Below are 22,731 nucleotides of genomic sequence, written 5' to 3'. Positions count from 1 at the left end.
TTTGAGGACTGTACCACACCCCACCTCTCACTTCACACCCCTCTTTTTGTTGTTGGGACCATACCACATCCCACCTCTCACTTTACACCCCGCTGTTTGTTGTTGGGACTGTACCACATCGCACCTCTCACTTCACACCCTGCTGTTTGTTGTGAGGACCGTACCACACCCCACCTCTCACTTCACACCCCACTGTTTGTTGCTGGGACTGTACCACATCCCACCTCTCACTTCACACCCCGCTGTTTGTTGTGAGGACCGTACCACACCCCACCTCTCACTTCACATCCCGCTGTTTGTTGTTTGGACCGTACCACACCCCACCTCTCACTTTACATCCCATTGTTTGTTGTTGGGACTGTACCACACCCCACCTCTCACTTCACAGCCTGCTGTTTGTTGTGAGGACCGTACCACACCCCACCTCTCACTTTACATCCCGCTGTTTGTTGTTGGGACCGTACCACATCCCACCTCTCACTTCACACCCGCTGTTTGTTGTTGGGACTGTACCACACCCCACCTCTCACTTCACAGCCCGCTGTTTGTTGTGAGGACCGTACCACACCCCACCTCTCACTTCACAGCCTGCTGTTTGTTGTGAGGACTGTACCACACCCCACCTCTCACTTCACACCCCGCTGTTTTTTGTGAGGACTGTAATACATCCCACCTCTCACTTCACACCCCGCTGTTTGTTGTGAGGACCGTACCACATCCCACCTCTCACTTCACACCCCGCTGTTTGTTGTGAGGACCGTACCACATCCCACCTTTCACATCACACATCGCTGTTTGTTGTGAGGACCGTACCACACCCCACCTCTCACTTCACACCCTGTTGTTCTCCACAGCTAGTTACCCTTTTGCGTTGCTATAGACTGAAGTGTCTGCAAATCTAAAACCACAGTGTTAGTTTCACAGCCATTATCTCTGCACACCATCATCTGTATAGAGGTGGCTGTGCTGCTGCTGCTTTGGCTCTCTTACCTTTTTGTAAAGGTAAGGCAACACCGGAGATTTACATATTGTTAGATTTTTGGGTAAAATAATAGCTTGCAATAAATCAGAGAATTTATTCATTAGGTGCAGACATTGTACAGCTCACCAATGGCAGCAGCTCTTACTAATGGTATAACATCAGAGTTTCACACTGCACAGGGGAACCAGGCGAGGATGTCCACTCTCACCATCACTTTTCGCCCTCTTCATTGAACCTCTTGCTGCTACAATCAGGCTAAATAGCATCATCATAGGAATACAAACACTCAACACCCATCATAAGATTAGTCTCTGTGCCGACGATATATTACTTTATCTGCAAGAGACTTTAAACTCTATAAATGAGACTCTCTCTCTAATTAATTCGTTTTCCAAAATCTCTGATTATGCTATAAACTGGACAAAATCAACAATTCTACCTACAGTATAATTGGTGACAAATTACACAATACTTTTCAAAACCTACCTTTTCAAATTCCACTTGGTAACATCAAGTATCTAGGCGTAAATATTTCAGCTGGTCCATCTGAATCACCCCTCTTAAATTTCAGTCCCTTAAAAAAAAAATAGATGATGATTTGAACCGCTGGGTACACTTTACATTATCATTAATTGACAGAATTGCAGCAGTAAAAATGTTTATATTATCAAAAATAAACTACCAGTTCACAATGATAGCAACTGCACCAACCACTAGATGGTTCAACTTACTGAACTTAATAATTAACAAGTTTTATTGGAGAAACAAAACACCCAGAATCAAACTTGCTACATTACAGGAACAAAAATTCAAGGAGGATTAGAAGCACCATCCATCCATTTTCCAAACCGCTTATCCTACTGGGTCACTTATGAGCAATTTAGCAAGTCCAATTATCCTCAGCATGTTTTTGGACTGTGGGGGCAAACCGGAGTACCCGGAGGAAACCCCACGACGACATGGGGAGAACATGCAAACTCCACACACATGTGACCCAGGCGGAGACCTGAACCCGGGTCCCAGAGGTGTGAGGTAACAGTGCTAACCACTGCACCAGCATGCCACCCCTTTGAAGCACCAAACTTAGAAAATTATTATTTAGCAAGTCAGCTACAATATATTGTCAACTGGATACATCCAAACCAACAGAATAACCAGTGATTAGAAATAGAACAGTCTGAATGTAAAGAAGTTTTACTTGCGGACTGACCATTTCTTAGCACTGCTCTGAAACTCTACAGCTGTTTTAATAACACTGTAATTTCAACATTTAACTTTAACAGCCTCGTGGAAAATCAACAAAATTTTTTATGTAAATATGAAACCGTGAAAATACACTCCAATATAGCATTACCCAGACTTTCTACAAAAAAAAAAAACATTTTTCCTTAATGCATGAGAACTGAAGGGTATCACACACCTTGAGCACCTATTCCATAGCAACAGCTTTATCACGTTTCCACATCATATGTATGACATAGGAGACGAGCAGTTTCTTCATTACCTCCAACTTAAAGCAGCCCTGAAATCTAAGATAAGTCCATCTAACAACAATCTACAGCCGTCCCAATTAGTAGAGGAAATACTCAAAATAACAAGTCAGAAAAACATTATTTAAAAATTATATAAACTAATATCTATGGCAAATTCAATGATTTCCATTCCAATTGAAGCCTGGGAAAAAGATCTGTCAATCACTCCTGATAAGGAATTCTGGCTCCAGATCTGTAGGAACACCTTCACAATGACTAATAACACTAATCTTCAGCTTATACAATATAAGGTGATCCACAGAGTACACATCGCCCAGCACAAAATGCACAAGATGGGATTCATAGAGAGTGATATTTGTTCACATTGAACTTTAAAAACTGTAGATGAGTATTTCCACTCCATCCGGTCGTGTCCCCCAACTCAACACTTTTGGCAAAAAGTTATCAACACAATCTCTTGTATTATGGATGCTATCATTCCACTATCCCCATCCCTCTGTCTGCTTGGTGATCATTCAACAATAAATCCACTAATCCCAAATTTCAGACCTCTGCTCGTTGCCTTGGCAATTGGCAAAAAACAATCATGTTAAGCTGGAAAACTAGAAACACACTAAACATCATGCAGTGGTCAAACCTCGTCAGAGAACAGATGTGAATGGAAAAAAATAACATTTCAGCATCAACTTCCACATTTCCAAGAAGTCTGGGGTCTTTTATCACCTCTCTAGACTTGCCTGTGAGCTAATTCCCAATAAACACATACATTACATTCCAACTTCATACTATTAACTATCTAATTAATTCCGAACATTCCCACACATCATCTATTTATTTATTTATTTATTTATTTATTTATTTATCTGATACAAATATACATGCACTTTATTTCTGTCTATCAATGTGTCTGTCTGTCTGTCTTTCCATTTGTGTGTCTGTGTTCAAAGTCCTGTCGAGTCTCTCTCTTCTCTCTCCCTTCCTGTTTAATTTTATTATTTACTGTTTTGAGGGAGTATGTAGGTGGTTGAGGTACAGCTTCACTAAAGTTTTGTAACTGAAAATGTCATTAAAAATAAAGTTGTCCTCCAAGGGGGGGGGGGTGGCTGGGCAAAAAAAAACCAATCCCTGTTACTCTTCCTGCATCTAATGACTTCCCATTGGCCGATACACGATGCCCCAGACATTCAGTTTTCCTGAATTATAATTTTGACAGGCTGGCTTTGTGCCGGTGCTCTGCCAAATGGCATAGTAGTGTTACAGTGTCTTTTTCACATTGTCCTTCGGATGGCGCTGCTAGCAGAAGGTCATCTACATGCTGTAGGAGAGCCGCGCCTGGTGACAAGCCCAGAGAGCTCAGGCTGTCTTCAGAGCTTCATTATAAATCGTCGGCCATTCACAGTATCCCTGACACAGTCTGGTAAACGTAAAAGATTTGCCCTCAAACTGGACTGCAAACCAGTACTGACTGTCTGGGTGTATCGGACGCTGAAATATACTCCCAGTCATCCGCACTCATACATCATCTCACCCAGGGGCCCAGATCTTTCCTCTCATCCTCTGCACCTTTGGCCAGTGACACATGCGGCTGCCCCCTGCCCCCCCCCACTCCTGGAGTGTAGGGGTGAGTCTTTCCCCTTTTTACTCCCATAGCATCAACACTCACAGCATCTCCTATCACTCCAGAACATCATTTCCAACCTTAGCTCATCTCTCCTCCATTTATACCATTCATTCTCATATTGCTTAACTGGACCCCCTTTGAAACATGCCAGTCAGAGTGCAAATCACTAGGGCTCATATATTATACATTGTGTGCGTGTGTCTTTGCCTGGTTTATCAGTAAGTAAATCACTGAACACACAGCTGTAGGTACGAGTCTCCACTCACACACATACAGAAGGGCGAAGGATAATGTGTCACTAAAGTGAAACTGCTGGGTCACTCATGCCCAATTCTCTCAGTCTCGTCACTCACAATCCCTCTGGGGTGCTGATTAGCACTATGGCCAGTTTGCACATCAAATCTCGTGCCTGTAAATTTACAGGACAGCACTGCAAATAGTAGGTATGAGAATTTGAATTTAGTATCTGGATTCAGAACACATCTTAAAGGTTTTGTGAACTTTTCTGTTATAATTTGGCCAGAGGCTCCCACAGTGTTCAGGAACCTTCCGCTAAGTTTGGGTGGCGAGTCGAACTCAGACATTTTTATTACAGAATTTCCTGCTTCTGAATCAACCAGAAACTCTGTCTTTTCCTTCTACCATCAATGTCACAGTGGTTAAAACCTTATGCATGTCTGAGTTGTATTCTACATGTGTGGCTTGCAGCTTCTGTACTTTCTGTCTTAGATATATGATAGCTTGTGTCACGAGAATCGCGGAGAATTATAATAAGCAAGAGAGTCTTCATTGCAGTTAGCAGGGTTAGTAAGGAGCAAAGTATCATTAGGGCAGTGGACAGTGTGTATTTGGACTCACCCCTTCCCGTCCCCCCACCCGCGGCGACTCAGTCCCCCCCGGCCGCCGCGTTATCGCCTTGGATCCTGCCCCTGACCCTCCCTGAGCCCCTGCTTCTGCCCCGTCCTCGTCCTCATGCCGTTATATTTCCAGTGCTCTGCACCATGATGAGCATTGCCTTGTAGAGCGTCATCCTTTTTGTTCTGTTGTTTCTGCGCTCTGCCTCTTAGTAACTTCTCTGCGTATTTCGCATGTTGTTCAATTACTGTAAATGTAATTTGCCAGAATCACAGGTGATGCAAGTCTGTTTGCAGCTATGTCCAGTCTCAGTCTGTTTGCAGCTATGTCCAGTCTCAGTCTGTTTGCAGCTATGTCCAGTCTCAGTCTGTTTGCAGCTATGTCCAGTCTCAGTCTGTTTGCAGCTATGTCCGGTCTCAGTCAGTTTAAGAAACTATTTAAAATGGGCTTTGTAGGTGGTCACAGCTGAGTCTGCATTCATGTTGCCTGGTCTTGCTATTCCACAATGGGCCTCATTAACCTCCATCAGCCTCTGCAAATACCGCATGACAGTCTCTCTCTCCTGTTGTTTGCAAGAGGAGATCGAAATTCTCTGTAGAACTGTCCCAGTTCTTTTGCAAACCTCACTCCCCGGGGTAACGCTCAGGGGGTTGGTGACGCTCCACGCTACTTCATTGAGGTCATCAGCAGCCCAGGGTCAGTGGACTAACATACGGTCACCATCGGGTCCTGCCACTCCAGCCATGAGCAACTGGAGGACATCGTGTAGTTGACTGCTGTCATCTGGGCCCAACGGGCTTCCTGTGCTTTGCAGCTCGGCAGTTCTGGAACGAGTATGACTGGAGACAGGGGATGTCAGGTCGGCTGGGGCACGGGGCTGGTCAGGCTGATGTGATTGTGATGCCAGTGGCGACTGGTCCAGTGGCGTATGATGGTGTCGGCTGGTCGGGATGGACTGTCTCCTTTTTTATTCTCTCTGTTGTAGGACAGAGTTCTCTTTACCAGTCATTCACCAGCGCTGGGCAGATTCAAACTTTGCTTAAAAGAAAACTGCTTGGGTCCCAGACATTCCTGTGAGTTTAAGTCGCTTCAGCCAATCCAGTTCAGAGAGACCAGTATATATGTAAAATTTTTTACTCACCTCTGTGGTTCCCTGGATCACAGCGGCCTTGGAACCTGTTTCCTATTTACCTCCTGGTCCCAGTGCTTATGGGATCCTGCCGACATGTGATCCTGGAAAAACAGCCAAAGACGGAGTATGAAAGCAGCACATTCTCTATTAGGTTATCTGATGCACCAAATAAGCCGGGACACCGTGTCTGCAGACAACAAGTGCCCACAGTTATTTTATTGTGCAGCTCCTTTATACTTCTGCCTCATGTTTATCATTCTATGCCATAAGAAAGAAGGTTCACAGTTACTGTCTCTGTGTGCAGACAAACAGAACCGGCCAGAACCAGCTCTGTAATTGTCAGTGTCACCTTCTTCTCGCTCAGCTGCTAAGCGGCCCCAACTTTCCATTTACTACAGCGGGATGCAGTGAGCGGCTACAGGTTCCACAGGGTTGCTTCCTCCTCATGTGAGCTGGTCATTCTGCTCAGGCAGGGCCTTCAAATTCATATTCTCAATTCAGGAGGAAATGCTGATGGCAAGTTCTCTTATATTCTTTCTGACCAGAGGGGCTCATTCTTCCTGTATCTGTCTAACCATATCCTCAAACTCCAGGAATATGAACCTGTTATTGGAACAGCCATCCACGACCCTGTCCTGGATAAATCTCCCTCTCCTGTGGGTAGCCGGGCGCCCCCCTCCCCTCGTTCCCTGTGTAAATCTGTGGAGGACCTCAATTTGGTCTCATTCCGTCTAATGAACCCCTCCACCAGAGAAAACTCTTTATTCTCTCCTCGCTTCAGGTCCCAGTCTGGCATATATTACATCTTTGTTTCTCGCTCTCTCATACCTGCTGTTTCTAATGCTTCTCTGCTTTTCTCTTCTTTATCTGATCACAAGTGTGCTTTACCCCAGTTGGCTGTGCCCTCTCTACCTCCCCAGGCCTTGCAATGGAGATTTAATACTTCTCTGCTTCAGAATCAAATTTATAGCTTATTTGACCCCTAGACTTGAAGAATTTATCTCTGTTAATGGGGGCTCCACTGACGACCCAGCCTACTGCTGCATGGCTGATAAGGGCTTCCTTTGTGATGCCAAGGTTGCTTTCCCTAGCAGCCTGACTTACGAATGTCATCAGATGATTTCTGATCTTGAAAAGCGCCTCTCAGTTAGAAACTGAGCCTTGCAGTGGTGGATCAGGACCATGAGATCCGTATTTCTAACACAAGCTGAGCTGAATACTCTTCTGTCACACCGTGTCGAGTTTGTGGTTCATCGCACCAGGTCTCACTATTATGTGTCTGGTGACAGACCTAGTAAACTATTGACTCTCAGGCTTAAGCAGTGTGACTCATTTTCAATGATCTCTTCAATTAAACTTAAAGATGGGGTCCAAACCACCAACCCTCTGGGAATCAGCAACTGCTTTTTTAAATTTTACTTTGATTTATTCTCCACCACTCTGTCTCCCCAGCCTCCGATCCCGGTTTGTTTCTTGATGCCTAACCCCTCCCCCAGCTCTCAGGTTCAGAAGCCTCTGTGCTTGATGCGCCTCTTTCAATCACTGAACTTGAAGAGGTTCTGGGCTCCAGGGCTGATGGCTTCCCTCTCCATCTCCTTTCTGAATTTTGGAAACTGCTTTCTACTCCACTCTTCCACATCCTTCTCTTAATTCATCTATGATGATTTTACTGTTGAAACAAAGTGAAAACCCCTCAGACTGTCCTGCTGCCAGCTGCTGTCCCTGATAAACGCCGATGTCAAGCTGCTTGTGAAGGTTCTTGCTCTTCGGCTGCAGGCGGTGATTTGTAACTTGACCAAACTGGCTTTATTAAATCCCACCATGTCACCGACAGCATGCGCCTCTCCTTAGATGCAGAGAAGGCTTTTGATAGGATGAATTGGTCATTTTTGTGGAGGGTCCAGGACAGAATGGACTTTGGCTCCTATTTTACCAACATGATTCAGACCCTTTACTCCTCCCCCTCCTCACTCCTCCTGACTGATACCAACATCTCTCCTCCTTTTCTGCTCCTAAGAGGTGCCAGGCAGGGCTGTCCACTATCCCCTTTACTCTTTAATCTCTCATTAGAGCCCCTTGCCACAGCTCTCCATCAGTCAGATCTCATGTCTCCTATCCTGGTTAAAGGTTTTCCTCAGACAGTCTCCTTATATGCTGAGGATCTGCTCCGTTACCTTGGCAATGCCCCAGCTGGTCTTCCTCATGTCCTTAATCTGTCTCAGACATATGAATCCCTGTCGGCTATAAGATTAACTGGGCAAAGTCTTCTCTTCTTCCACTGAATCCTGCATGTCACTTTTCCTCGTTTCCTTCTTCTGTTACTCAGGTGACGTCTTTCAGATACCTGGGGTTGGACATCTTCCCCTCAGTCCTAGAGCTTGCAGCTGCCAGCTTTTGCCGTGTTATGGAGGGCATTAAGGTCTCCATCTCCTCGCGGTCTTCTCTCTCCCTCTCATTCCAGACAAGGCTGGCCATTATTAAACTGAATGTGCTGCCAAGCATTGATTTTATTAGCTCTATGCTTCCTCTTCCTCCTGACCCTAGATACTGGGCCTCTGTTAAATCTACCATTTCTACGTGTCTTAGGGATTGTAAGAGACCTTCTGTTCGACATTCATGACCAGTTAGAAGGTGGGCGGTCTGTTGTGTTTCCTTCTATGTTAATACTTGTTCAATAAAAATTTGATCACTTAAAAAAAGGATAAATACCAACCACAGTCTCCATGGCACCAAACGTGCTGAGGAGCAGCCCAGCTCACACATACCAACAACAGATAATCAGGCGATCACTGACACGTCTGCTCTTAAAGGAGACACCAATGATGGGTAAATATGTCCCCCCCATCTTTGTCCCCATTAGGCATCATCCTACCACATGCAGCTTCCTTGTTTGCCTCCAAAGAGTGTTTTGGCAGAGCTTCCTACTTCCACTTGAATATGGCGTCTCCTAATGTAACTGTCCCTCCCCAGTCTCTCTCTGGGAATCACTAAGTCAACCTCCTCCTCCTCTGAAGATAAAATGTGATTTTGTATATGAATGATACAGTGCAGTAATCAGTATATTAGCTATTCAGCTGGTGCAATAAAAGTTAATGTGTTTCGAAAGTTTTCATTTTAATAACTGCTCTAAGCATACTGCTCTTCACGGCCATGTTAACTTACTGAAGCAAAGGATCATGGGAGTTGTAGGTTTGATTATTAACGTCATTCCCATCCTTACATTGTGAAATTACATGGAAAAAAAAGTTGCAAATTGAGCACATAGTAACCGGTGTTGTTCAGAATTTATTTAAACCTTGCTGTAAATACAGAAACACATTAAAGACAGAAAAAATCTATCACTAGCAATGATAATTATATGATAATTATATGCATTTTCACTCAAGAAATACTGTGAAACAGACTAAACGATCTGGAACCTAAATCTAAAACCCTGAGGGGCCCAGAGCCCCTTCAGTCTCTATCAGCATGACGCCTCTGACTGCAGGTGCTCTGGTCCCCACACACACGTACACACTCACACAAAACATGCATTTAGGTTACATGGGGTCTAAAAATGACCCATTGTGTGTGAGTGGATGATGTGTCCAGTGATGGACTGGCACCCCACCACGGTGTACCCTGCTCTGGGCTTTTTAGGGATAGTCTCACCATGGAACTGTACTTGAGAAGGGGTTATGATGGATGGATGGATGGATGGATGAATGATGTATATGTTAATTTAGTTTCTTTTGGCTACAAGGATTTCAGAAATGTATTTTTTTTCACAATTAATATGCACAGTTAGGGATGCATGATTAAATGCCCAAGCTAAACACTCTGGGTTGTGCTTTTCATACCCCAATGTTCAATAAGGGATTCAAACCCAGAACCCCCAGGTGACAGGCCTGTGCAGCACCAGTGAACACATCTGTGTTTGTACTCTGTCTGACATGAATTTCATGGTGACTGACTCTATTATTACTTTATTTTAGTTGCTGTCAGTGTTTATCTGGCGAAATACTCAGCTCTAGCTTGGAAAGGACAACTCGCAACATTTTCCACTTTATTAATGTTTCCAGTCATCATGGTTTTATTCCCAGGTAAGTATGTTTTCAGGTTTTGTAAAGTATCTATTTAAAAATTTGTCTTAGACTTTGGAATGTCAGGAAAACTGGGGCAGAACTTGGTACTGAGGTATTTTTTTGCTAAATTATACTGAATGAAACACACAAATGTTAAACTTTGGAATGACATTGATATTTAAAAGTGTGCTTTTCATAATTAATATCTACACAATTAGGGAATTATGACACAATACCCAACTGAAACACCCTTTCATAACCCATTTAAATCTGCCGTGCACTATTAGTGCAGCATCAAATATGGGATTCAAACTCAGAACCCCCAGGTGACAGTGCTGTGCAGGGTTTTAAACACAGGACCACTGAACACCTCTGTTTGTGTCTGTGACTGGTGACTGACACTTATCTTCCCTTATTTCAGTTGGTCTCGGTGTGTTTCGGACAATACGCTTACGAAGGATGGGAGAAACAGTACGACTTAGAGAAATTCTTACAATCATGGCCGCTTTCCTGTGTAAGTATATTTATGTGGATTTATTTGTTCACATTAACATTTACGTTCATTGGCACATTAAGAATTCTGACCATAGTGAGATTTAGAGCTGTTTCATTTTCCATGGCACACAGGCCCAGTGGGCAGCTCTGCTGCTTCTTAGCTCCAGGGCTGGGGGTTCGAGTCCCACCTCTGCTCTTTGTGTGGAGTTTGCAGGTTCTGGTGTTTAACTTGCATGGATTAAACTTTTCCGTCACTATGATGGATTTCGGTCAACTGAGTGCACTAAAGGTTAATAATGAGATTGATGCAGATCGGAAGGAAAAATAATGAGGGGGGGTGGGGGGGGTAAACAAACTTCGCAGACAAAGTTCTGGAAAGGCTGTCTTTTTCTTCAGTTTAATTACGATTTAATTATCCTTCCTAAAAATAAAAATAAACATCATAGTTTCGGTAGTTCGCTTAAACAAGCTATTTCCCGATGCTTGTTTAAGATGCAAAACTTCATAGTAAGGAGAAAATAATTCCCCAGCATTTAGTGCCACATCAGTCTCAAAGGTTTTTAATGTCCCAAAACAAAGACGAGATGCAGAAGGCCTTCTTGTTGCCGGGCGTATCTAATAATAATAATAATAATAATAATAATAATAATAATAATAACCGAGGTCCGAGGCAAGCGACGAGGCTTCCGCGGGGGACCCGCAGGTGACCGCCAACCTGGCGGCCCAGGACCTGCAGGCGCCATCCGAGCCCCAGCGCTGGCGAGGGAGGGCGAGCCAGGGGGCAGGGAGGGTGGGACCCCAGCCCTGCGTCTGTGTCCTCTCCCCTTATGGAACACAGACATAAGGACCCTTGGCTGGGGTCGGGCTCGCCGGGGCGAGGGCAGAGGAGTCACAGGGGGCAAAGTCACTAGAGGCGGAGGGAGCGCCTTGGGCGTTGCTGCTGCAGGCGGCGGGACTGGCAGGTCCGGAGCAGGCGAGACTGGTGTGGCCCCTTTAAGGATCCGGGGCACACGCGGGATAACGTCCCGCACTGCATTGGCCCCCTTGTTGGCCAGTCGCTCCAGCCGGTAACAATACCACTCGAGGGGCGGCGGCAGCAGGAGGGGTTCCTCCTCGAAACCTGTCGGGAGCCACATCCCGGCTAGCGAGTGTGGGATATGCTGTGTAGCCTGAGGGCGGGATGTAGACGTGAGCACGGGATGCGGGGAAGGTGAAAGATAGAAGCGGGATAGTGGCTGATATGTGCTCGATGCGAAAGGTGTTGCTTTAAATAAAGTTCCCTGAACGCTACTACAGTGTTGCCCTCACGCTTATTAGAATAGCTAACAGAACATGGTGTCAGAAGTGCACTGTGAGTAGTGACGATTCGCTCGCACCGGGGTACAGTAAAGGGAGAACAGTTTAGACGTTAGTCCAAGACGTTACCTCTAGCGTGCCTGGTCGAAAGTCTGCAGCCGCGCCATTGCGCATTCGTCATGGAGGAGCTGGCAATCCCTGGTGCTGGACAGAATACCGGACCGAGAGCTACCTTCAGCATTCAGCCACCACAACCGTTCGACTTCGCTAAGCCCCAAAATTGGCCCAGATAGATACGGCGATTTGAGCGTTTTCGCCTGGCAAGCAACCTGCATGTTTCCCCGGAAAACAGCCAGGTGAACACTCATCTACTGCATGGGTGACGGGGCAGATGACATCTTGAGAGGACTGACACTCACGGACAAGCAGAGAGATAGCTATGATGCCGTGCGCGACGGACTCGACTCGCACTTTATTGTGAAAAAGAATGTGATTTACGAGCGAGCCAGGTTTAATATGAGAAAGCAGGGGGAAAACGAGACTGTTGAGTCTTCTATAACGGCCGTGTACGCGCTCGCTGAACACTGTCGCTACAGTACCCTACACGACGACCTTATTCGGGACAGCATAGTTGTAGGCCTGGCGGACACGAGATTGTCAGAGCGCATGCAACTTGACAGTGAACTAACTCTGGAAAAGGCTATAAACATGGAAAGACAGACGGAAGAAGTAAAACGGCAACAAAGCAGCCTGTCTGGTGACTTACATGCAACCGAAAAGGGAGCCAGCGCCGTCGACAGAGTAATTAACAGCGGCGCAGCGCACAAGAAGGATAAACCAACAGTCAATAGTGCTTTCAAACCGGCTAAAGCAAAGTTTGCGACGGGCAGCAACAGGTGCCACAAATGTGGCAAATTTCCTTCCCATCCTAGGCAGCAGTGCCCAGAAAACGAGGTGAACTGTCGCCTGTGTGGGAAAAAGGGACATTTTCAGCGTGTGTGTGCTTCAGCCACAACGGTGCATGAGATACCTGAGGATGACATTGTGTTCCTGGAGTCTGTGTCCGCGGGAGAAGACCCATAGATGGTGGATATTCTGGTGCTTGACACAAAAGTAAAATTTAAGATCAATACTGGAGCAGATGGGACTGCTATCCCAGAGTGGCTGTTTAATGACATTTATTCGCGCACCCAAAACCGGCGGTGAAACCAGTGACGAGGACACTCCTGGGACCTGGTCGGCAACCTCTTGATGTGGGGGGTGTTACTGACCTTCTGCTGCGAAAAGGACAGACAGAGTCAGCACAGGAGGTATACAGCATGTGATAAGGAACCTGCACACAGCTCTTCTGGGCAGGCCAGCTATTGCGAGTTTAGATCTGGTAGCTCGGCTTGACAGCATTAACATGGAGACTCTGAAGGGAGAGAACCCAAAGCTGTGCAGCCGCTTAGGTGTTCTACGGCGGCCCTATGCTATCAAACTTCGATCTGATGCAGTGCCATTTTCTTTAAAAACGCCATGGAGGATTCCGTTGCCCCTCATGTGTAAAGTCAGGGAGGAACCTCAACGCATGGAGAGAATAGGCGTCATCAGCAGAATAGAGGAGCCGACTGACTGGTGCTCAGGAATGGTGGTAGTGCCTAAAAAGAATGGTGGTGTTCGTTTATGTGTTGATCTGATGAAACTGAATGAAGCGGTATGCAGAGAGAAATACGTACTTCCTTTGGTAGAACAGAGTCTTAGCATGTTAGTAGGTGCTAAGGTTTTCAGTAAATTAGATGCCAACACTGGGTTCTGGCAAATTCCCCTAACAAAGGAGACAGCGAAGTACACTACATTTATTACACCCTTCGGGAGGTTTTATTTTAACCGTCTTCCGTTTGGCACAAGTTCAGCTCCCGAGCATTTCCAGAACAGAATGGTGACAGAGGTCACAGAGGGACTCGATGTTGTCCTGTGTCACATGGACGATGTGCTTGTCTGGGGGAAGACCGAAGAAGAACATGATGCCCGTTGACACACGGTGTTAAGGAAGATTCAAAAGGCTGGCATTACCTTGAACCTTGAATTGAAAAAGTGTGACCTGTCCAAGACTAGGGTGAACTTTCTCGGTCACCTTCTTTCCGCCGAGGGAATTCTCCCCGATCCAGCCAAAACAGAGGCGATTCTGAATATGCCACCACCTACAAATGTCTCAGAGGTAAGACGTCTTTTAGGGATGGTGAATTAATTATGGAAATGTATCCCTAATCTAGCATAGAAGGACAAGCCGCTCAGAGACTTGTTGTCCAAACGGAACCATTGGGTTTAGGGACCAGACCAGGCTAAAGCCTTTAAGGTTTTAAAAGAAGAGTTGTCCTCAACTCCCGTGTTGGCCCTGTACGACCCCAACAAGGACAGTAAAGTGTCAGCAGATGCTTCATCCTTCGGGTTGGGGGCGGTCCTCACTCAGAAGTGGGCCGACGAATGGAAACCTGTGGCACATGCATCACGCTCCCTCTCCCCCACGGAGCAGCGCTATGCTCAGGTAGAAAAAGAAGCACTAGGCCTAACGTGGGCATGTGAGCGATTCAGAGATTATCTGCTTGGCATACACTTCACGATCGAGACGGACCACAAACCACTTCTCAGTCTCCTTGGAGCACAAGCTTTGGATACTCTACCTCCCAGAATTCAGGGCTTCCGAATGCGACTGATGAGGTTTACATATTCTATTATACATGTTCCAGGGAGGGACTTATGGACTGCGGATGCACTTTCACGGGCTCCAGTCCAGACGAAGCCCCACCAAGGTGACATGGATCTAATGGAGAGTACAAACATTTATGTTGACGTGCTGTTGAACAACCTGCCTGCAAGCAGCTCATACTTGAACTGAAGAAACACCTTGGGGCTGATAGTGTTTGCGCTCAAGTGATGAAATGGTGCACAGAGGGGTGGCCCGATCGCTCTGGGTGTGTTGGACCACTAAAATCATACTGGCCTGAGCGTGCTTTCCTTACAGTACACGATGGACTGTTGCTTAAGGGCACAAGGCTTGTGATACCTTCAGCACTGCGCAACGATGTTCTATGTAAACTCCATGAGGGACACTTAGGTGTGGTCAAGTGCAGGTCTCGGGCACGTCAGTCTGTGTGGTGGCCTGGCCTTAGCCATCAGCTGAATGAAGTCGTTCATAATTGCCGGATTTGTCTGAAGGAGAGGGACAATCACAGGGAGCCACTTCTGCCTACTGTATACGCTGAGAGGCCATGGCAGAGGCTGGGAGCAGATTTATTTACATTGAAAGGGCAAGAGTACCTGCTTGTAGTGGATTACTATTCCAGGTATGTTGAAATTGCTCGCATGTTGCCCGCAAAGTCCTCTGTTGCGATTACCCGTCTTAAATCAATGTTTGCTAGACATGGCATCCCCAAAACTTTGGTGACTGACAATGGGCCACAATTTTCAGGGATGGACTTTGCACACTTTGCAGTTGCATATGGGTTTAAACATGTGACAAGTAGTCCACTGTTTCCTCAAAGCAATGGGGAGGCCGAGAGAGCAGTTCAGACTGTCATAAGCCTTCTAAAGAAAGCATCTGTCCCATACCTGGCATTGCTGGCGTACAGGTCCACACCGCTGTTTCACGGGTGTAGTCCGGCACAACTCCTCATGGGCAGGCGTCTGCGGACCACTGTGCCAGCCCTTCCTCAGCTTTTGCGGCCTTGTCTGCCTGATGACGATGCGGTTTGTTCCCGGGAGGAGGAGATCCAGTACTTTCAGTTACAATGCACGACACAGAACTAGGAACCTGAGTCAACTCCAGCCTGGTAACACAGTATGGGTGACTGACTCTAAGGTGCAGGGGACAGTTGTCAAGGAACACGGCACCCCACACTCATACCTGGTGGATGTGCCACATGGGACAGGGCGGCCCAATCGTCGTCACCTGACTCCAATGCAGTCCTCTGATGAACACAGCAGTGGCGTGCAGGAGCCGTCTCAGGAGTGCGTTACTCTACCCCTGATACACACTCCAACAACAACGCCAGAAACAACGCCCCAGCGACATGTGGGACTCAGAACAAGATCTGGCCGAGAGGTGGTGAAGCCTAATAGACTGGATTTATAAAATGTTTTGGGTTTAAGAGACACTCGAATTGGTGATGGTTAAATGTTTGGAAAACACAAGGAAATTGTTTTTGTACAAATGTTCACTGTGTTACATGTCAGAAATGCAGGAGGTGTAGCAATGTAATTGTGTTTATAGGACGTAACTTGAGAGTTGCTCTTAATAATAATAATAATAATAGGCTAGTAGTGTCACGCCCAGCTCGTCCGATCCTCGTGTGCCACGCCCCCCTGATTACCCACGTGTTCTTTCCCTGATCGTGCCCAGCTGTGTCTGATTATTTTCAACCAGTCCTGTCTTTTTAAGTCCATGTCTTGCCTGACTCCTTTGTCTGTCATTGATGTTAGTCGTGTGAGATGTTCCCTGCACCCTACTTGTTCAATAAATCCCCGTTCACCCTGCTTTCGCCTGCCCGCCTGCCAGCGCGTTCACCCGCTTCTCGGGCGATCCTGACAAGTAGTAGTATATTTTGCATTTTCGAAAAAGTTCGGAATAGAACTCATTTATGTTTGGAAGTCAGTGGTGTGTCATGAAGTGTCTCATTCGCTAATAGTTGCTAAAAAAAAAGGTAGGAAAACAATGGATAAAACCCATTGCTTAAAGAAGCCAAAACTCCGAAACTCAAGAATCAGGACAGTGGCTCCGGTATCGCAAGTGCTGCGAGAGCTTATGCCCCGTTAAAAATGAATAAATATCAGCAGTTTTGTAGTCCGTTCCGTTTTTTTTGCTGTTACAGTTTTTCTCAATTGGTTTGGCTCATTTATTGAAACAGAAATTACATTCTCAAAACTCTAAGATCATTTGGCAAAACACTCTTACAGTTTAGCACAACACTATAGCTCACCTGCAAAAGCTCATATCTCTTCTAAAACTGTTCACTCAGGCTTCAATCTAAATCCCTTTCTCATTTAAACAGTCAGTGTCTCCAAAATGGCAAAGATCCTTCTCAATAGCTTTGGCTCATTTCTCGACACAGATCGGACATTCTCATCATTCTTGGTGCTTTTGTCAAAATAAACCTGGATGGTTGATCAGAGCAACATGGTTCACCTGCAAAAGCTCATATCTCTCCTAAAACAGTTTACTCATGTGTCAAAACTACATTTCTTTCTAATCTGAATAGTCAGTGCCCCCAAAATGCATCGTCCCTTTGGCATTGTGTGAGTACTGCCATACAAAATGTTTAGATGTTTTGTCACTATGGCAGAGGTCTAGCTAACAGAATACAATTATGTATAAAACTGAAAAAAAAGGATTTTACAGTAAGAGCAGCCTTCAAAGTTTGACATCACACACACTGCACTCATACTGCCAAGGAATTGTAACCATTTTTATTCACACACATAAAGTAACTTCCATACATTACAGTACATAAAAAGAAAATGTATACAGTATTCTGTACATGTATGAAACATAGACACAAACAAAAAAGAAAAATTATATCTAGCCTACAGTGCTATAAATACAGTTTCACAACTACAGTAAGACTTTCACTGGTCGCTGTTGCCACCCTCCCTCTCCTGGCCACTATCCTCATCCTCCTGACCATCCACACGCTGCTTTCTGTCTGGCCATAGATTTTCGTCCACATCGCAGCGGATATTTTCCCTTGCGATGCAGCGAGAGAAGAAACGATGCAAATGTCTCAACCATCCCCTACACTGATCCCCTGTGATGTCCTCGCATGCAGCATCCATTGTATGGAGCAGGGACCTCTGGTCTTGAGCCCAATGTTCATACACTCTCCACCTCCAAGCGGAAAAAAACTCCTCAATCCGATTGAGGAAAGGAGAGTATGATGGTAGTAGCTCCATGAGCATCCTTGGATGAGAAGTGTGGTAGGTGAGGCCCTTCGAGACCTCTCTCATTTTCTGGGACCAGATCAGTATAAAGACGGTCTTAGAAAATGAGGAGCTTTTCAGTGTTGTATGGGCCTAAATTGGGGATGTGTGTGACTACACCATTCTCAGATATGGCAGCACACATTGTTAAATTGCCCCCTCGTTGGCCTGGGACATCCACTTTGGCCCGCTGGTCAATGACGTTACGGCCACTGAGTACATACCTGTTTTTCTTGCGAAAGGTATGGATGATGGGGGAGAATGTAGAGTGAGGCACATTGGCAACCTGCCTCTGCCGTTGTGAGGTGATGGCTGACAACATGGTCTATAATGGTGGCCTGAATTTCATCGGGGACAGCATGGTGTCTTCGTGCTCCTCGGCCTCTTCCCCCCATTCCACCACCACGCATCCTCACTCCTCCTCCTTTTCTTCTTCTTCCTCCTCCTCTTCCTCGAGCAGGAAGTTGCCCTTGTTCATTTACTTGGCGAGGTACCTCCATGTTCATACCGCAAATGGTACTAGCCCTGGCCAAGCTCTATATGTACATGTGTGGCAGCAATCACAACCATAGACAGCACCAGTCAGGTAACTAAACATACGGTTTGGTTGGTGATCTGAGATGTGTGAAACTCCTCCTTCGTTACAGTTTTTCTCAATTGCTTTGGCACATTTTTCGAAACAGTCTTAACATTCTCTAAACTGTGAGTGCAAATGTCACAACTGTTTGCAGGAACTTCAAAACTTTATAGCATGTCTGCAAAATGTAGTTACTCACCCAAAACATTTAATTCATGCTTCAAAACCTAGTTATTGTGTCAATAATTTGGCCAAGGCCACCAAAATCTAAAGTATTTTTGTCATTGTGTGAGCCACACTGGTCAAAATGTTTAGTTGTTTTTTCACCACAATGAAAATTAAATTTAATGAAATTTAATGAAAATTAAGGGTTTAAACAAAAATCTCATATTTGTTGAGAAAAGTCAATAGTATGTAGAAAAGAAAAGAAAAAATCTATGAACATTTGTATTTGTACAGTGTTTATTTTTGTGCTTCCCGTGTATATACACAAATCAAGTGTATTACTGTACATGTAAAGTAACTGACAAGAGTAACAAGATTTCACTTTACATTTCATATTTGTGTATTACCACAAATACACAAAAACAACAAATAACATTCATGAGGAAAAAAAAAACAAATTATTCTTGGTGGACATCTTGTCGCTCACGTTGGTCAGGCCAAAGATTTTCATCAACATCACATCTGATGTTTTCCATTGCCACACACCGTGGAAAAAATCTCCTTGAATGCCGCACCCATCCCCTGCAATGGTCAGCTGTGATGTCCTCACATGCAGCATTCATGGCATCCAACAAAGACATCTGATTTTGTGGTCTATGATCATACACTTTCCACCTCCATGCTGAAAAAAACTCTTCTATTGGATTTAGGAACGGAGAGTATGGTGGAAGGAATTCCACTGTTATCCTTTCATGTGCAGCAAACCAGTCACTAACACTGTTGGTTCGGTGGAAGCTGACATTATCCCAGACAACAACATAATTAGGCAAATGTGGTCTAACCAAACCTCTTTCTTGTTCTGGAATCAGGTCCCTGTAAAGTGCATTTAGGAAGGCCAGGAGAAGTTGGGTATTATAGGGCCCAATGTGTGGAATATGTGTGCTCACACCGTTCTCTGAAATGGCAGCACACATTGTAATATTGGCCCCACGTTGGCCTGGTGTGTCAATTGTGGCTCGGTGTCCAATGAGATTGCGACCACGTCTCCGGCCTTTGGACAGATTAAACCCAGCCTCATCCACAAAAACAAGAATGTGGGTCGTTTCATGTAGTTCTGACTCCATGATTCTCTATGAAGGAACACAGGAAAAAATGTAACAGTAAATGTATTTTCTTATGGGTTTCTGAAACTTACAGTAATGTAATACAGGCATCTTAGAAATACAGGAAAACTCACTAAGTGCACACCAATGGTTTACCTGGACATACTGGTACCGCAACGCCTTGACTCTTTCACTGTTCCTCTCAAATGGCACCTTATAGAGCTGTTTCATAGTCATCTGATGTCTTTCTAAAACTCTGTCTATGGTGGAAATGCTGACAGAATTTATATTTGCAAAGACCTCATTGTCATTTATGATTGCACTTTGGATCTCTCTTAGCCTGATGGAATTGTTGGCTATGACCATGTTGCAAATTTCTTGTTCTTGCAGTTGGTTAAATACTGCTGCTCTGCCACCAGCGCGAGGTTGTCGGACAGTTATATAGAATGAACAAATAGACTTGCATTTACCTTTACAATATTGTTGTTTATACTGTAAAAATACTTTACATACTGTAAAACAAAAAAATACATATGTACCTGTTTTCCCTACGAAAGGTTTGCACAATTGATGACACTGTGGACCTGTTTACATTAGGCTGTACTCTTCGACCAGCCTCTTCCATTGTAAAACCATGATTTATGACATGATCCACAAGTGTGGCTCTGATTTCATCAGAGACTCTGACTCTTCTATTTCCACCTCTTCCTCGATTATTTCTTCCTCTACCACCACCACGTATTCTTACACGCCTTCCAATTGCTCTTCCACGAGCATGTTGCTGCAGTTCAGCGTTGTGAACGTCCTCCATTCTCAAAACATTCTACAGCAGTGATTGTGCTGTGGGCAATCTACATATATATACTCCCAAAGTTGATTGGTTAAATGGTTAAATGGTTGAGTCAAAATGTGCTAAATGTGGGCTAACTGTATAACTGTAGGCTACTTGTACTTAATCATTTGCAAAGATGCACTGAGACAATTGAGACATGTACTAAGACATTTGCAATTTGATGAAATCAATGAGAAATGCCATTCTGTTGTGAACAATTGCAAGGTGGTTTGGAGATTTGTCCATGTTATTTTGAGAATGTCATTTCTGTTTCAAGAAATGAGCCAAACCAATTGAGAAAAACTGTAACAGAGGAATGGCAATGCGACGCTGCTCTAAATTTCCTGTATTTTGGTTCGGAACCTTGGGATTTTTCAGCCTGTTTTTAAATGAGTTTAGGTTATTTTTAAACGTAGGCTATATAAATAGTCCGTAAAGCCGTATTTTACAGGACATCACTCACGCGCGTCAGTTTGCTTTCGGTTTTGTCAGCATGGACGCGCTTCTGCACGCGTTTCTGCACAGATTTGTCGGACATCGACAAAACGGTAAAGAATAAGTGGAGATGGGCTTGGCTGAATGAAATGGGCGATAATGGCAACACATTCAGTTCATGGTGCAAAAAGATGAAAATGGCAGGTGTGCTTTTTGTGGTTTGCCATAAAAAATAGTCTATGGAAGCAATGGCTTTTTTCTTATCCACTCTTGTGGATATTACTAAAATTACTAAAGCATTGTTGTTAAAATAAATTTGCACCGAAAACTTGCACCGAAAAATAATGTTTCATTATTTATAGCCAATTATTGACAATGGTAAAGTCTTAGTTAGCTTGAATTATTGTTACAGTTATGCAAATGTAATTCAACTATGTGCTTAGAGGATAATGGACAACACAGTGTTGAAAATTTGCTGCATGGCTGAGGTGGTATGGACCCGCGACACGGAGCGTTTGGTTTAAAAAAAAAAAAAAATTCAGTCAGATGATTTTTTTTCTTACTGTAATCCATGCACTTGTACTCTGGGCACCTGACATTTTACCCAGTAGGATGTTATTGTGTAGACCTGATGTAGGGTGACATGTAGGGTGTACGGGCTCGGGGGGGGTCACCTGGCCGCCACGCGGGATGGTCCGGCATCCCCTCCCAGCTGATATGCTCCAGCCCCCACCTTCATTACACCACAGGGTTTTGAGGGACTCTCTGACTTGCGGGGGCATTAAACTTCTTGGCCTGTATTTTGGCCCCCGCTGCCCTCGGATCATGGGCCTTACTGTGCATGACCTCACAGTGCAGTCGGGTCCTGGGGACGGCAGGATTTATCTCAGGGGAGGAAAAGCCCAAGGACACTTTGTTATTTAATATCATGTTATATCTGTACAGACTGGTGAGGGAATGAAGGTGTCTGATTTGCTCTCTTTGCCTTACAGATGATCCAACAATGTTTAACATGCTGTTCCTTGCTATTTATTCCCAACTCTTTGCCTGGATGAACGGCACATTTAAATTAGGTGAGTCTCCCTGCATTTTCATACTTATTATGTGTAAATGGAGGTGGGTGTTTCTAATACATTTAATACTGTTGTGTGGAGGCTCAGTGTGTCATGAGTGAACGGGTGTAAGGGGGGGGGGGGGGGGGGGGGCAGAAATGGAGGCAGAGATCCAGAGGCGAGGAAGGAGGAGAACAGGGTTTAATAAGGTAAAATCAGGGTATGGGACAGGAACAGCAGGGACAGGGCAACTGGGACACAGCAGAACCAGGTGCAAACACAGAGAGCAAGGACTAGCACAGGTTTGTATCGATCTATCGACTCTGTTCCCCCCGGGGAATCCGGGGTGTGTGATTTTGAGTTGCCACTAGTTTCCTGGAGTAACTAATTAAATGAAGCATTTATAAATTAGTCTTCGTGGTTAACATTGGATTATTACAGTAATGTGACATCTGTGTTTAACACACATATTAATTCATTCAGTGCAAAGAATGGATGAGAAAAAGCGAACGTTAAGAAATGCACCAAAAAGGACCCCCCTGGAATGCGGTGGGGGGTGTTGTTTCTGCATTAGATGAAACAAAGTGCTCTCCTATAACAGGCCTTATAAGAAGCAGAGTGATAACTTATATACGCTAACATTTCCTTACGTTTCCCAATTCCTCTAAGATAGA

General features: G+C 44.9%; 2 protein-coding genes across 3 annotated transcripts in view; both read left to right on the top strand.

Moving 5' to 3' along the window:
* Positions 1–22,731, top strand: part of LOC125705360 (uncharacterized) — a 311,911-nt gene that overhangs the window by 33,674 nt on the left and 255,506 nt on the right. Inside the window, exons 3-5 of the mRNA XM_048971904.1 lie at positions 10,058–10,165; positions 10,569–10,661; positions 21,998–22,078. Of these exons, the coding sequence (XP_048827861.1) occupies positions 10,058–10,165; positions 10,569–10,661; positions 21,998–22,078 (282 nt within the window). The remainder of the gene's footprint in view (positions 1–10,057; positions 10,166–10,568; positions 10,662–21,997; positions 22,079–22,731) is intronic.
* The window catches only part of LOC125705352 (uncharacterized), a 148,972-nt gene that overhangs the window by 58,783 nt on the left and 67,458 nt on the right, over positions 1–22,731 (top strand). The window lies entirely within an intron of this gene.

Source organism: Brienomyrus brachyistius, chromosome 12 (assembly GCF_023856365.1).
Source record: "Brienomyrus brachyistius isolate T26 chromosome 12, BBRACH_0.4, whole genome shotgun sequence".
NCBI classification, from domain to species: domain Eukaryota; kingdom Metazoa; phylum Chordata; class Actinopteri; order Osteoglossiformes; family Mormyridae; genus Brienomyrus; species Brienomyrus brachyistius.
Note: the sequence above shows the minus strand (reverse complement) of the source record. Positions and strands in the feature narration are given on the sequence as shown.